A 16,918-nucleotide genomic window follows, 5' to 3' on the forward strand; every position below is an offset into this window, starting at 1 on the left:
TATTGAAAAATGCATACCAACTACAGGATATATACATATATATATATTATATGTATATACATGTGTGTATAATATATATAGAACATATATACTATAAATACAACATGTGTATAAATACATATATATAATTCATACATGTGTAATATATACATATATGTATATATTGCATATACATATATAATATATGCAATATGTGTAAATATAGAAAATATATGACATATATTTAATATATATTGTCCCTCAAACATAAAAGAGAATAAAGTCTTTTTCAAACTAGTAAATATTGTTTCCACTCACTACTATTAGTAGTAATTTAAGCACAAAAAATGCTTAAAGGTGTTTTACCTAGAAAGAAAAGGATGATACCATCCATCAAAGAGACACAGAAGTATAAGGCAAATATACAAAAGAATAAAGGAGAATTATAACATTCTCATTACAGAACACTGTCACGTCACAAGGAAGAAAAGTAAGAGATGAGGAAACTAAACAAAATATAGTCAACAGAAACAAAAAAATGACATGACAGGAATATATATTTATTAGTAATGATCTTGAATCAAAACAGCTGAACCTCCTCACTGAAACACATACAAACTGAGTAGATTAAAAACAAATATAACACAATAGACTGTGTCATCTGTATGTTCTCACATGCACTGAAAGTAAAGGAACAATAAAACTTGAACACAGAAATGCCTACCAGAAGAGAACAAGAGTGTTTATACTAATGAAGATAATATAGACTTTAGGTAAAATCCTGTGAAACACCACAAAGGAGCCTCAGTCCATAATCATCAATGGATCAGTACAAACAAAAGAGAAATCATAATTCTCTCTCCATATATATATTCATCCAATGTTAGCAATAAATGAATAAAACATTATTAACCTAATACTAATATGTTGATGCCAAATAACCCTTAGGAGACTAAACATCCAGCTTTCCTTAAAGGACAGATTATGCAGACAAAAATCAACAAAGAAACATTAGAGTTACATTATACAATAGGCCAAGCCGAGCTAGCAAATGTTAACACATTCATTTAAAGGTTCCTGAATGAACATTCCTCTCATTAGCATAAGGAAAATTCTATATGATAAGACATAGACACAAAACAAATACAAAAAATGCAGCAAAATTGGCATCATGAGAAATATTTTCTTGACCACATAGAATAAAACATGAAGTTAAAAAATATACAACATTTAAAAACTACCAAAAATGGAGATTAAAGAAAATTCCATGAACAAACAATGTTACAATGAAGAAACCCAAGGGGAAATTAATGCTTTATTGATTCAGAGGAGATGGAATTCAACAGAAGTAGACATAAGATGGAACTTAATATATAGGAGGAAAAGGAAGGGGGGGTTTAGAGAAAAATATCACAAATGGCTCTCAAGAAACTAGAAAAGGAAGAACCAAGCAACCCTCAAATTAATAGAAGCAAAGAAATAGCAATGACCAGAAACAAAATAAATTACAGATTGAAAGAAAAACAACCAACGAGGTAATAAGTTGATTTTTGAAAAAAACAAGAGGAAAGATCCAAATGAATACAATGAGATGAAAGGGGCATTATTCTAAGACACAGCGTTAATTCTTTAGAGGTTTGGCACAATTCAGCAGTGGAGTCAGCTGGTCTTAGTCTTCTCTCTGCTAGGAATCTCTACCATATGTTATCAGTCTGTCCATATTTCCTACATATTAACAAACCAATTTTTAAGATTATCCATCCAGAAATAGATCCATTTGTTTTACATTTTCCTACTCATTGCTGAGAAGTTGTTTCTGATCATCTCTACAGCTGTATTTCTGAAGTAATAGTAGCAATATTTTAAGCATAAATTCATAGATTATCAATGCATAGACTTGTCTGTATTGTTGCATAGAATGTCCAAAAACACAATGAACATATATCAACTCTGACAATGCCATGGCTTTTCTTTCTTTTCTAAACATTTCAGTTCTCCATTTAGGAAGAGATGCTATGCTGAGACCATAGAAAGGCAGCCAGCTACCCCACTTGATGCCAGAGTGATTTGGAAATTTTTTTTTAAACTAACTTTACCAAAGAGTGATTGTTGTGAATGGACACTACAAAAAAGGGAGATATACACCTGTTAGTTTGCTCTGTTAGCTTTTCATTTTCAGTGGTAAAGATTCTGCTGTCTTCTATAGATACCTCCATCAAACCAGCACTGCAGTTGTTACTTTGTTGGAGCTCCCATCTTTGGTGAATACTTGGTTTACCTACTACATGGAACCAGAAAATGTATCATTATTTGATGTGGCAAATTATGATTTATTATTTTGATTGACAATCATTTAAAATTTATAATCCACCCAGCATTCAGGGGCTTAAAGTCTAGGCCTGGGCATTGTCCCTAAGTGTTTCTCATTTTTATTGTGCTCAGGCTAGCACTCTACCAGTTGAGCCAGAGATCCACTTCCAGATCTCGTGTTTAATTGGATATTAGAGTCTCACAGACTTTCTTCAGAGGATGGTTTAGACCATGATCCTCAGACCTCAACCTCTTGAGTAGCTGAGAAGATAGGCATGAGCTCTCAATTTCTCTTTTGCAAAATCTCTACTTTCTCACAGACAAGTAAGAAAACTAAATTTGTTTTTGTGAAAAGAGTCAGATTCCTGAGTCATGATGAGAGTGGCCCACAGTTACTGAAAAGATGTGTGATCAGTCAAGGTTAGAAAGTGCAATAATTAACTAGTAATTCTAGGTTAATATATTTTTTTGGGGGGGTGGCGGTCCCTGAGCCCAAACTCCGAGCCCAGGAGCTGTCCCTCAGCTCTTCAACTCAAGGCTAGTGCTCTACAACCTGAGGCACAGTGCAGTTTAGGCTTTTTTCTTTTTATGGGGTACTGAGGGATCAAACCCAGGGCCTCATGCATGTAAGGCAAGCACTCTACCACCGAGCCACCTTTCTAGCCTTCTAGGTTAAATTTTAAGGTTAGATTTTGAAACATTTGTCAATGAGTTGTTACAAGCAAGTGGAAATCATTTAGACAAAATAAATGCTAAATTGAAGCAAGTAATATAAATGCAAACACTGAGTAGTTATGGCTGACCAAATAGTAAGAACTAAGAGTGTGCTAAGGAAGGGAAGGATGAATATATGATATTAAAAATACTGCTTTTAACCTGATACTTACTGCTCAGCAGCACTTAAGTGAGGTATTTCTTATGGGCTCCTCTATTCAGTTTTACTCAGAAAATTCTCTACATCTCTCCAACGCTGGCCATGCCTCTATTTTTTTCATTAATTAGTTCTGTCCCATTTCATCTCACATAATGAGGGAACTTTAAGAATTTGTATTAGCGTATATTAACTGTTTTGTCATGTAATTTTGCATCCAAATGTTCTGTACTGCATTTTGATTAAATTAATCCCTTACATTATATTTTTCTTTTTTCTTTCCATTTTATCTGTAAATGCTATGACATATTTTCTGTTTAATACTCTAATATATATGTGTATTCATATCTCTTCATTTCCTTACATATGTATAGATACATATTGTATATGTATCTCTATTTTCATTATCAACAGAAAAGTCAAAGCGCATTTAAACTGACTTCATAGCCTGGTTATTAGCAAATGATGCTGGAATAAACACCCAAGTGTGCAATTAAATTACTTCAGATAATACTTCACAGAATAATTCATAGCTCTATTTCTAGGTTTTTGAAAATCTTCCATGTCTTTTCCATAGGAGCTGCACTGATTTGCATTTCTAACAGTATATAACATTCCTTTTCTCCCTATTTCCTTGTCAGCATCTGTTGTATCTTTTTAAATATTTTACTTTTCAGTTTTCACTTTTTGTAACACAGGGACTTTCCTTGTAATTTTTCATATACACACACTGTGCACTTTGCATATATTGTCCTTTTCCACTATAGTCTCATTCCTCTCAATCTCTCCTCCTTTCTCAAATGGCATTTGGTAGACTTTATTATGACAGTCACAGGCGTGTGGGTTTTATATCCTTTTATCCTCTTTGCTCTACAATATCCATTGTTTTCTCTCTTTCTCCTTTTGCTGACCCCTCCTGGAAGTTCCTCCTTTTACATTCATGGCTCTTGTCCACTAATTGCTATCATCATCAACATCATCATCATTATTGTCATCATCATTATCATAACATCAACATCCTCAGTTTAGTGTCAACTGCACAAATGAGCAATAACCTGCAATATTTGGTATTTTGATTTTGGTTTACAGCAGTCAACCTAATGATTTGCAGTGTTATCCATTTTTCTGAAAATGACTCAGCTTGGTTTTTCACTAAGATAGCATAATATTCTTTATATATATGGTGTTAATATAAAGTCTCATTATATATAATAATTTGAGGAAGAAATTAGACATAGACTAGAATTTGTTTTGAGTAGTATATTTAGAGTTAGCTTCATTTTTAGCTCAGAAAAACATACCTACAAAGTTGCCTTCTGTTAAAAACCTAATGTAATAAAGGGTACTGATGTATTATTTTTATATTTTATACATTCATTTTTATTTAATTTTAAATATTAAATTGCTGATCTATGTAAAATCAAATCTTTAAAGTTACCATTATTGTCTATTTCTTTTCTGAACATTATTTTTAAAATTAGTTTTCTTGAGAGTAACTTTAGTACTGTAGCAGTAAGAATTAAACTGAGTGTCTTATGTTTGGTAGGCAACTGCTGTAACATGGGCCTTAACAACTTTGCTTTTACTATCCTCAAGCAACCACCATACTATTTCCATTTCCCAAGTATTTGGGATTACAGATGTTCAAAACTATGCCCATCAGATTCTTTCTTTCTCTCTCTCTCTCTCTCTCTGTCTCTCTCTCCCTCCCTCCCTCCCTCCTTCCCTCCATCCCTTTCTCCCTTCCTCCCTTCCTCCCTTCCTCTCTCCCTTCCTCCCTTCCTTCCTTCCTTCCTTCCTTCCTTCCTTCCTTCCTTCCTTCCTTCCTTCCTTCCTTCCTTCCTTCCTTTGTTTCTGTGTACGTCAGTCTTGAGTCTTAAATTCATGGCTCAGGCACTGTCCCTGAGCTCTTTTAGCTTTAGACTAGTGTTCAAGAACTTTCACTAACAGCTCTACTCCCAGTTTTCTTGTCCATAGAAGTCTCTTTGACTTTCCTTCCCAGATTGGCTGTGAGCTGAGATTTTCAGATATCTGTTTCCTAAGTGTTTAGGATTATAGCCATGAGCCACCAGCAGCCAGAATGATAATTGTAAAAGAGTGTTGTAAAGTTTACTATATGTGAAAATCAATCATCATGTCGCTCATTCAACTATTTAAACCTATCTTGTGCCAGGCGGAAGTAATACTCCTTAATTGATTTCCCTTTTTTCCTGCTTTGTGGACTGTGTTCTGAGCTCAGACTGTGACAGCAGCATCTTAACAGTGAGTTTTTGGGATCTTTTGAAATACTAAATGTTTTCTAAAATTGCTTCACAATTACTTTTATGTGTTATTATTCAAGAATAAGTAAAAATATAATATAAATTTAGGGTCTCATGTACTCACTGTCAAGGACTTCAAAGAAGCTAGATGTAATGAATTGTTGAGACACATTATGGCAAAAACAAGAGGTCCTGCTTCAACCTTTGAGCCTCTAGTTATCTTGCAAAACAGAAAATAACAAAATAATCTGAATTTCAAGAGGGATTTGCAATGTATTTTCTTCATGGTACTAAGTACAAAACATCAAACATTGCTGAGCAAAGTGACCAGATCTACCTTTGCCTCTACCTATACTAAGTTATGTAGAGTGTCAGTTCTGGACACCACAATTTTCTTTTTTCTTTCTTTTTTTTTTTTATGAAAATATGACTCACCAACAGTATACAATGCACAACCTGCAACTCTTCCACCCAGGGAAGGCCATGTTCAGTAATTTTCCACTTCTTTTGTAATTGGCTATCTTGATGTAAAGCTTCAGTTCCCTTTATTCTCACTTCTTCACTTCCTGTTATTCAGTTTTGATGTTTATGAAAATCTTAGTTGGCTTTGTCTCCGGAGAAGTTAGTTTCAGTTGTTGTCAACTCCCTCCCATATTTCAATAGATTAAAAAAAGTCTGTACTTCTTATAACCTTACTTTCTCTCTCTTATTTTGGACACACATGAAGAGCCCATTTGATCATATTTTATTAAAATATTCCCTTTTTGGAAGTGCACAGTAAAATGTTGGGTCTTATGCTTATCTCAAATTAATAGGTTCAATTTCCGTAAGTACCAGTTCATTTACTTATACTAACATACATAAACAAGTAAAGTGAAATTTTTTGAGGAATTGTGAAATTAGAATTGTACATTACTTCATGTTTGATCAGGAGTAAGATCCATTTGAAAATCCAGAAGGTATTAGTTTGGTAAAGTACGGACAAGAATCTCTCTCACCTTTATTGTGGTCAAATTTCTTGGGATGGTTTTACTTAGTATGCTCTTAGTCCATTCCCTGGAATATTGAAAGCTCTACTTCTTTTTCTTCTTTCTCATCTTAAAAACCTTTTGGCAAACAAGCAAGCAACAATTTAAGAGAAGGAAAGTAACAGTGGCCACACAGGCCAGTAGGAATCTGATGACATCCAGAGAGTGGTACTGGTACCAGGCGAGGTTGTGGGAAAGTGGCCTCAGATGCTTGGCTCCTTTGTGGCACATGACAAATTCAATCCAGAATACAGCTGGATCCAGTGGCTTCATAGGCTGATCATGGTGAATAGTTGATAACCACATAGCGTTCTTTTTATAGCTAAAGGTAAATCAAATTGATGTAAATATATCAAATGAACTAGAAAAAAGATATTGAAAGATTTCCGTAAGTGGTAAAAATGTTGAAGAGAGGAAAATGATTTTCTTTTGCTCTATTTTTAAACATCTTAGTGTGAAAGGTAAGAGCTTTTTAATGACACTAGGTTTAGCCATTTAAAAAATCTTGTTAAATTCAAGAATTTTTAAGTAGAAAGTAGAATCAGTTCAATTTCAAAGGCAGAAGAAAAACTTAATTTATTCAGTAAGCAATTATTAATGCACCTGTTGTTCAAAGTTCAGTTACAGGTATATTTTAGATATATAAGACCCTTGTCCAGTTATATGGCTAGTGAATAAAAGACCCTGAATACCAAAAATAATCTTTAGCAGAAAGAATGTTTCTGGAGGAATAACAATCAGACTTCAAGCTGTACTACAAAGCCATAGTAATCAAAACAGCTTGGTACTGGCACAAGAACAGATCTGAATACCAATGGAACAGAACAGAAGGCCCAGAAATGAACTCACAGACCTGTAGCCACCAATCTTTGATAAGGGAGCCAAAAATAGAATGGAAGAAAGACAGTCTTTTCAATAAATAGTGCTGGAAAAATTGGTTAAACAACTGTAGAAAAGCAGCAGAATCAACTCCAAATGGATCAAAGGCCTGGAAATAAAAGCAGACACCCTGAAAACATTACAGGAAGGAATAGGAGAAACTCTAGGGCTCCTTGGCACAGGCCAAAATTTCCTTAATAAAGACCCAGAAACACAACAAATCAAAGAAAGTTTGGGCAAATGGGATTGCATGAAACTGCAGAGCTTCTGCATGGCCAAGGACATAGCTAATAAGATCAGTAGAAAGCCCACAGACTGGGAGAAGGTCTTCACTAGCTATACAAAAGACAAGTATCTCATATAAAAAATATACTTAGAACTCAAAAAATTAAGCCCTCCAAAAACAAATCCTCAGAGAAGCAACCACTCCATCAGCAAGTGGGCTAAAGACTTAAAGAGAGACTTCTCTGAAGAGGAAATAACAATGGCCAATAGACCCATGAAGTAATTCTCAAATTCTCTGGCCATAAAAGAAATGAAAATCAAGACAATATTGAGATTCCACCTCACCCCAATTAGAACGTCTATAATCAAGAATACTAAGAACAACAGATGATGGGGGGATGTGTCCAAAAGTGAACACTACTGCATTGTTGATGGGAGTATAAACTTGTTCAACCACTTTGGAAAGCAGTATGGAGGTTCTACAAAGAACTACACATAGAACCCCCCCTATGACCCAGCAATCCCACATCTCTGCATTTACTCAAATGATCACAAACAAAGCCATACTAAAGTTACCAGCACAACTATGTGTATCACAGCATTATTTACCATAGCTAAGATATGGAACCAACCCAGATGCCCTTCAGTAGATGAGTGGATCAAGAAAATGTGATCTATATATAGTGGAATTCTAAGCTTCCATCAGAAAGAACAACACTGCCCCATTTGTTAGGAAATAGTAAGACTTGGAAAAATATTAAGTGAAGTAACACAGTCCCAAAGAAATTTAGTTCCCATGGTTTCCCTTATTTGCAATAATTAGTATACATATAGGATAATCTTGCCAATGAGCTGAAAAGCTTAAAAGCCATATACAATGATCATATAAGATGATGCGAAGTGAAATGAACCCCAAGATATGGACATAAGAGGTCTTTGTTAATAGTTATTGTTTTCAATGTACCATGTGATTTTCGTTTTTGTTGTTGTTTCCTTTGTATGTTCTTTCCCCTATAGCATATCCCCTGTTGTTACTGTACTTGATTTTGGTACATGCATCTTGTATGTACATATGTCTAATCTGGGGAGGGGAAGGGGAATAACAAAATACTGACACAGGGACACAAGATGACCCATTGCATCAGGGTTGATTCCATATCTTAGCTATGGTTAATAATGCTGAAATAAACATAGTTGTGCTGGGAGCTTTAGTATGGTCTTGTTTGTGACCATTCCAGTAAATGCCCAAAAGTGGAATTGCTGGGACATAGAGGAGCTCTATGTGGAGTCTTCTGAGGAACCTCAATAATACTTCTCAAAGTGGTTGAACAAGTTTACACTCCAGCCATCAGTGCAGTAGGATTCCCTTCTGTCCACATCTCCTCCAGCATCTATTGTTATTAGAGTTCTTGATTATAGCCATTCTAACTGGGGCGAGGTGGTATCTCAATGTTGTTTTGATTTGCATTTCTTTTTTTTTTTTTTTTTTAATAAAGAAGCAACTTTATTGAAAAGGTTCCTACACAAACCGGCCAGGGCAGCAGCAAAGGCTCGGGAGCTGATACTGTGACCACAAACAGCCCCTATTCTTTGATTTTTACAGGCAAAATCCATGAGGTCGAGCCTGGTCACGCACAGGTGACCAATGGGGTCATACCAGACCACACACAGGTGGCCAATAGGCACAAGGCAGGGTTTACCATAAGCATATGGTGTTGCCAGTTGGAGCCAGATTAAACCTGTTTTATGGGTCAGTCTTAACTGCACAATCAAGGTGGGTTAGGTTGTTAAGGGGAGGGGGACCTAGAGGCATTCTTTCCACTCCAGGAACTGGGCTGGTTGGAGCCGAGGTCTAGTTAACCTTGTTTAAAGTTTTTTGTTTTTTTTTTTCTCTAAAATCCCTGAAACAAAGGCAACGCCTGGAAAGAAGCTGTACCAGCTCTAGTCTCTCAGGACCTACTTCAGTTGTAAGGTGAATCATCCCAGAAGCCACATTTTGAAATATAGAATACTGGAATCTTAAGCTGGGCGCTGGTGGCTCACGCCTGTAATCCCAGCTACTTAGGAGGCTGAGATCTGAGGAATGAGGTTCAAAGCCAGCCCGGGCAGGAAAGTCCATGAGACTCTTATCTCCAATAAACCACTAGAAAACTGGAAGTGGTGCGGTGGCTCAAGCGGTAGAGCACTCGCCTTGAGCTGAAGAGCTGAGGGACAGCGCCCAAGCCCAGAATTCAAGCTCCATGACCACCAAAAAAAAAAAAAAAAGAATATTGGAGTCTTTATTATACAGTTAACAGACTGCAGGCCACAAGTTGTTACAAAGGCCTGCAGCAAACAAATACACTTAACACAGCTAGGAAACGTGCTAAAGAGGAAAGAAATAACAAAAACAATACCAACAAGCCAATTCAGCTCTAATGGAGAGCTGAATTGGGATCCATGATGACTGGAGATGAGCAGGAGACAGGACACAGAACATGATCACACAGACACATGTGGCATGATCTTCTGGTGGCTAGACTGGTCTGGGCCTAAATATGTCAACGCAAGGGGCAGATCCTCAGGAAATTCCCAGTCCCAGGCACTGGACTGACAAATGCAGGGGGGCGGGAGAGGGGAGTGCGGAGGCTCCTTTCCCCAGCATGAAGACAGCATGCCAGACCCTGCCACCTACGATGTGACCAATATGGCACCGGCCAGACCTGACATCCTTACTTCACCGTTAGGCATGTTTCTTTTTTTTTTTTTTTTTTATTTAATTGAATTTTTTTTTGTGAACATACTGTACAGAGGAGTTACAATTACATGGGCAGGATAATGCGTACATTTCTTATCAAGCACATTCCTTCCCAGCCTCCCGCCCCCCACCCAATCCTCTCCCCCTGCCCCCCCTTCCCCTCCCCCCACCAACGTTGTAAAGCTCGTTTTCGACATGACAACTTGTACTTCTCATTGTTGCAACAGGTCCACCTGTATCCTTAAACGACTTGTTTTTCCCCATCTCCTCCACAAGTTATACTGACATCAAATATAGTGAAAGCAGGGGTTATACTGTGGGGGAGGGACATACAAAGCAACAAAGAGATAATCTTATAAATGCGTTAGAAACAAATGCATAAAAGAAAAAAACATTAAAATACATATCTAAGGGTTCATTTTCCTGACATCACATTATCTGACTTTTTTCGCTTGACTCATACATATACTAGATATTTGATTTGCATTTCTTTTATGCTAGAGAGGTTGAGCATTTCTTCATGTGTCTATTGGCCATCATTCTTTCCATTTCAGAGAAGTTTCTCTTTAAGTCTTTAGCCCACTTATTTATTGGGCAGTTGTGAGTATTTTTCAAAATACAAGGCTTTATTTTGCAGTTATGGTGAAAGGGGAGAAATACATACAGAATATTGCTGATAATAATTGATACCAGAATTGACAATATAGTTACATGTAATGAAATATTTTGAATCACAAATATTTCTTGCTTCAGATATGCTGGCTATTAAACAGCCATATTTAAGTTGCACTTTACAAGGTATTTTTTTTTTTTAATTATAGCTGTTCCTAATAAGAAAACCATAGTACTAAGGATCTAAGAATATTCACATGTTTTTCTAACAGGATTAATCAGGTAATTTTAAAAGTCCTAGTGCTAGAATTAAAGCATTAATATAGATAGTTTAGGAAGCATTAAATAGAACAGAAATTACAGCTTAGATTATGTCTTACTGTTTAACAACAATGTAAACAATTGTAAAAGTGTTTTTTTTTTTCTCTTAAAGAAACCACATTTCCCTCCCAAAAAATCCCCAGAGGGCTAGGAGGTTGGTTCAGTGGAGGAATGCTTTCCTCACATGCATGAGGCCCTGGGTTTGAGTCCTCAGTTCCACATATGCAAAAAAAAGGGAAGTGGTGGTGTGGCTCAAATGGGAGAGCACTAGCCTTGACCTGAAGAGCTGAGGGACAGCGCCCAGGCCTAGAATTCAAGCCCCATGACCGACACAAAAAACCCAAAAACTGAAATGATGGATGTATTCATCCTTTTCACTATATTAAGATTTCAACTATCTTTACTTCATATAGTATTTGCCAAATATTTATTTTATAAACATTTATTTTATAAACAGTAGCTAGTGAGAGCTTAGGCTGAAAGAAACTTCTAACTGAACAGGATTAATTAGTGTCATTTATAGAGGGAGGGTTCATACACCCCTAATTCATTGCTGTGCTCATCTTCTTTGCAATCAACTGTTGTCATCGTTAGTGACTCCTTTCTGTCCACATTTGCCCTATTTAAGAATGCTCATGGGTCTAATAATTATTTTCCATTGAAATTGTTGGTGAAAATAGCTACTTATTATGGCTGGAAAGGAAAGTGAATCCCTGAAATCTCAGCATTCCAAATGCTGAAATATGATGACTGTGAGTTCAAGCTCTACAGCATGACAATGTTGCAACACACACACACACACACACACACACACACACACACACACACACACACACACTCTATTGTGCCTTAGGACACACATGCTAGGTTATTGATGAATTCTTCCAATATTAACCAACTCTAAACTGATGATAATTTAAATGTTTGGACTCTGATAAGAAATTATCCTAAAGACTAATAAAACATAAGCATAGTAACAAAAGTGTTGGATAGTTACCAATGAGAAACAATTCCTTAGGTGTAATATCTAGAAACACACACACACACACACACACACAAGATCATACAAAGGTTTGTGAATGACTGATTCCAGTGCTCTGAGCAAGTCTTTCCTTGATATTGCTCTTATATCCAGTTGATCAGCTGCTCCTTTGGCCACCATGTGAGCAATGTTATCACGTTGTTCCCCAAACAAAGGAATGCCCACCATGGGAATCCCATGATGGATGGCCTCATAGACGCCTTTAGCTCCACCATGAGTGATGAAAGCTTTTGTTTTGGGATGGCCTAGGATTAGGGGCATTTCAAAACAATTGCTCATTAAAAGTCTTAGACATGAAATGAGAAATGTATAACGTGAGCACGTGAAAGATACAGTCTTTTCCAAATAACAATTATTGTACCAATGAAGTTACATTTACATTGCCTTCATGTCTCACTCTTAGGACCACCTAATCCACTTGACAGGTAAGTGAAAAATCTTATGATCAGTGCCTTAGGTTTTGTGTGACATGAGCTGTGAAAATCAATATACCATTTTCTGTTGAACAGATAGGATACACATATGGATCATAGAGAGCAAATTCTGAAGCAAGAAAATGGTCATGTCCCATTATAACAATGGGATGTACAAGACATTATGTTGAGAAACGAACCTTACAATTTAGGCCAGGGCTGGTTGTGGGGAGTGGTTGCGGGGGAGTTTAGTTGTGGAGGTGGGAGGGAAGGGATGGTAAGGGAAAAACAAAGAGTGATGTAAGAACTGTTTTTTTTTTTTATTGTAAAAATACCATACAGAGGAATTACAATTACATGAGCAAGATAATAAGTACATTTCTTATCAAGCATTGTTGCCTCCTGCTTTGTTTCCCCTTCCCATCCTTCCCATCTCCCACCCCTACTACTGTCCTCCCTACCCCCCACCCCCACCAGAGTTCAGCCTCCCAAGTAGATAGCTTCCTGGGAAGAAATTCCCTATCATCAAGACAGAAGCAAGATGGCTGAATAAAGGTGCTTTACTCCACAACAAAGGAATAAAGCCCAGACAAATCAAAGTGATTTTCTTGGAGTTTGAAACAAAGTGACAGTGTTCAGGGAGGACATGGACAAGCCACTACACTGGAGAACTCAGGATTGAACTATGGCTTTATAAAATAAGGGGTTAAGAACACAGACTCTTCACTTTCCCATCTTGGAACATTGAACATGAGCCAAAAGACCCTTCCTCTAGTGGAGGAGGGCAAACAGGACACCCAACAATTGCCACTCAGAACCCTGCTCCTGCTATTTGCTGATGAGGAAGCCTGCTGTCCTCATAAGCCATGAGCCTGGTTTGGGACACTAAGTTAGCAGACAAATGCATTGCCATGGAGAAAAAGTCCACCCCTCCTTGTGCCCTTGCCCCTCACCACCTCCCAAAGCTCTTGTTGCAGAGTGCCACGTTTAGAATGCCCTCAAGGGGCCAGCAAATCTGCTAGGCAGCTGCCCTAAGAGCTCAAGTGGCCCTGCATATTTCCTGGGTAGCCTCAACCTGAGCAGTACCAACTGCAGAAGCCTCTAAAATACAACTGAAATCCTGCTGACCCTAACACTGCTAACCAGAAATCTGCTCAGCTTCTCTGACCACTTTACCCACAGGCCAGGCAAATCGCCTTCAATGCCCAGACAACTTCCACTTGCCACTGGAAACTTGCCAAGACGTTAATGCTGAGCTGGTTATCAAACACTGGTCCTTTGAAGCAGGCAGGTGACTCTGCCCCTCTCTTCAGGCCACCCACAACAGCAAACCTCTGAGCCTGAGTGAGGGAGCCTGTTGAAGTTCTCATGAAGCAACCACCTGGCTTCGCAAATCCTGATATGACCCAGGAAGAGACATTCTCACAATGCACAGCTTACTTGATAAGGTCTAGGACGCAAATATTGGCCCCTCTCACTCATTTTCATCCCCAGGAAGAATCTGGATAGCTCAATAAGTGCAGTTTAGATGCTTGAAGCAACTATGCTGGCCCTCGGTCACAGACAGGTGGTCTTCTTTGTTTTCTGTGATTGAGGCATTGCTCCAAAATAACACAAAGATATTCCAGGGTACTCCATATTATTTCATGATCTACTGTTCTACAGAAAACATCATTTTCAAGCAAGCTGTATTTGAATAATTTGCTTTGTAAATATTACTTCAACTGAATTATACCTCTTTTCAAAAAGAATCTCTTTACTTTGGTTTTTGAATCAGAGAGTAATGACCAGTTCTTGAGCTTCCTCCTTTGGCTGGCCTGTGCTTGACTACATTGCTGCGATTTGATTGCTTATTGATTATTTTATCTTTTTTGTAAATAAAAACTGGCAGTTTGATTGCTTATTGATTATTTTATCTATTTTGTAAATAAAAACTAGCGGGTTCCAAACTGGAATCCTAGACTCTGTCACCATAAGGAGCTACCACTCCCAGGCCATTCCCATAAACAGACAAGTGCTCAACAGCCTCAGTGGTCTTTACAACCTACAGCTGCTGCTGACTAGTTCTGCCTAAGAGAAATACACCTCAGCTGCAACATTATGTCCTATCCCTACAGAAGAAGCCATGGACACACCCAGAGCTCACGGTCATTGCCTACAGCTGATGATCTGTGTTGACCCTACACAAACACCCAACACCCAATACCAACACCAACACTGTCATCAAAGCTGATACATCTGATGTGGCCAATTCTCTAAGATATAACAAGGAAGTATTTTACTATGGAAATGATCCTATATAATGGCTGCACAACTGACCTTCCACATGCAGAAATGCAAATGTAGGGACATAAGATACAGGTGAAAAAGAGAAAATTCTATGATCATTCAAAGGGAACACAGTATGTTCTTGGAAAAATATTTAAAGAAATCTTAATGAAATTAATGACTGGCTAAAAACTATTCGGAATAATAAATGTAAAGAAACTCAATGAGATATAGATGTTTAGAAGGCTTAATGGAACTTTAGTAGGTTTGAACAAAATTTATGCTAGCCAAGGCACATGAGAATATAGTCATATAAAAGAAAAGACCACAAAATGATTATAAATACAAAACAAGCTGTATTATAACAACATAACATTTCAATATACTAAGGACATGCTTTTGCGTATGATACTCAGCAGTAACTTTACATCAGAGAAGACAGGGGTTGATATATTCAAATTCCTGAAAAACTCATTAAACCTGAGAACTCTGTCTCTTTCTTTGTCTCTGTATATATATCTACATATGCATGTGTGTGTATATATATATATGCATATATGTATTATATATATATTCCCTTATACATTAAGGAGAATAAAGTATTGTTAAACTAGCAAAATGATATGAACTAACTACTAATATACAAATCCTGGAAATAATGCTTAAAGAATCTTATCTTGAAAGAAAAGTATGATAGCTGCCATCATATTGACATAGACAGAGAAGAATAAAGTAAATATACAAAAGAAAAAAAGGAATCATAACATGATCATTACAAAAACTATGCAATCCCAAGAATGGAAAATAAGAGAAGCAGAAACCCCTTGGATGGAATACGGGAACCTCCTTACTGACAAACATACAGACTGCTTAGATTAAAAACAAATATAATAGACAATGTCAGCTGTAAGAACCTATATGGATTGAAAGTAAAGAAATAATGAAAGTTGTACACAGAAATGAATAACAGAAGAAAATAAGAGTATTTACACTAATGAAGACAAAATAGACAGTAGGTAAAAACCCATGAAACACTACGAAGGAGGTCATTCCATAATGATAAATGGGTCAGTACAAACAAAAGAGAAATGCTAATTCTCAATATATAGCCCCAATCCAACCACTCTATGAATAAAACATTATTAACCTAATACCACTATACTGATACTAAATAAAGCTTAGAAGACTAAACATCCAAATTTATTAACGGACAGATAATGCGGTCAAAAAATCAACAAAGAAACATGAGAATTAAATTATACAACAGAGGAAGCAGAACTAGGAAAAGATAACACATTCATTTACGGGTGCCAGCATGAACATTCCTTCCATTAGCATAAGAAAAATTCTCTAGGATAAGCTAACTGGCAGATACAAAATAGATATGAAAAATTCATCATAAGATATATTTTCTTAAAAACAGAATGAAATTAAGAATTTAAAAACAGAAAAATTTAAAGTACCCATAACAGAGAAATGAAAGAAAATTTCTTGAGCAAAGGATGTCACAATTAAGGAACCCAAAGTGAAATTAACATTTTCTTGATTCAGATGAAGTGAAATGGAGCAAACATAGACATAGCAGGGAACTTAACATGAAGGAGGAACAAGAAGAGGGAGTTTAAAAAATACACTACAAACGCCAATCAGGAAACGAAAAAAGAATGCACCAAGCAAACCTCAAATGAATAGAAGCAAGAAAGAGCAATGACCAGAAACAAAATAACTTACAGACTGAAAGATAAAGGGTTTATAAATAAGTTAGTTGATTTAAAAAAAATTCTTCAGAAACCATTATCTGGAATGATGAGGAAACAAGAGGGGAGACCCAAATGAAGAAATCAAGATGAAAGGGGAAGTATTCCAACACATGCCGCATGGTCATGGCTTGAGAAGACACAGGGTTAATTTTTGAGAACTTTGGCACAATTCAACAGTGGAGTTAGCTGGTCCTCCTCGTCTTCTGTTTGTT

At 36.8% G+C, this 16,918-nt stretch overlaps 1 protein-coding gene across 1 annotated transcript; it reads right to left on the reverse strand.

Annotated features, from left to right (window-relative positions):
* Positions 1–6,453: 6,453 nt before the first annotated feature.
* Positions 6,454–14,048, reverse strand: LOC122106849 (UDP-glucuronosyltransferase 2B17-like). Its single transcript, XM_042678376.1, has 3 exons — positions 13,859–14,048; positions 12,291–12,510; positions 6,454–6,771 (listed from the first exon to the last, which is right to left on the reverse strand). Exons 1-3 carry the CDS (start codon positions 14,046–14,048, stop codon positions 6,495–6,497), a joined length of 687 nt encoding a protein of 228 aa, XP_042534310.1. The 3' UTR covers positions 6,454–6,494.
* Positions 14,049–16,918: the final 2,870 nt, after the last annotated feature.

Source organism: Dipodomys spectabilis, unplaced genomic scaffold (genome assembly GCF_019054845.1).
Source record: "Dipodomys spectabilis isolate Male_0828 unplaced genomic scaffold, ASM1905484v1 ptg000043l, whole genome shotgun sequence".
Classification (NCBI taxonomy): domain Eukaryota; kingdom Metazoa; phylum Chordata; class Mammalia; order Rodentia; family Heteromyidae; genus Dipodomys; species Dipodomys spectabilis.

Coding starts and splice junctions, on each gene's coding strand:
- LOC122106849 (XM_042678376.1), bottom strand. CDS start 14,048: ATGAGAACTTCAACAGGCTCCCTCACTCAGGCTCAGAGGTTTGCTGTT. Junction 12,511..13,858: donor GAAGGCGATTTGCCTGGCCT/GTGGGTAAAGTG, acceptor CCCTAATCCTAG/GCCATCCCAAAACAAAAGCT. Junction 6,772..12,290: donor TCAGTCATTCACAAACCTTT/GTATGATCTTGT, acceptor ATTTACCTTTAG/CTATAAAAAGAACGCTATGT.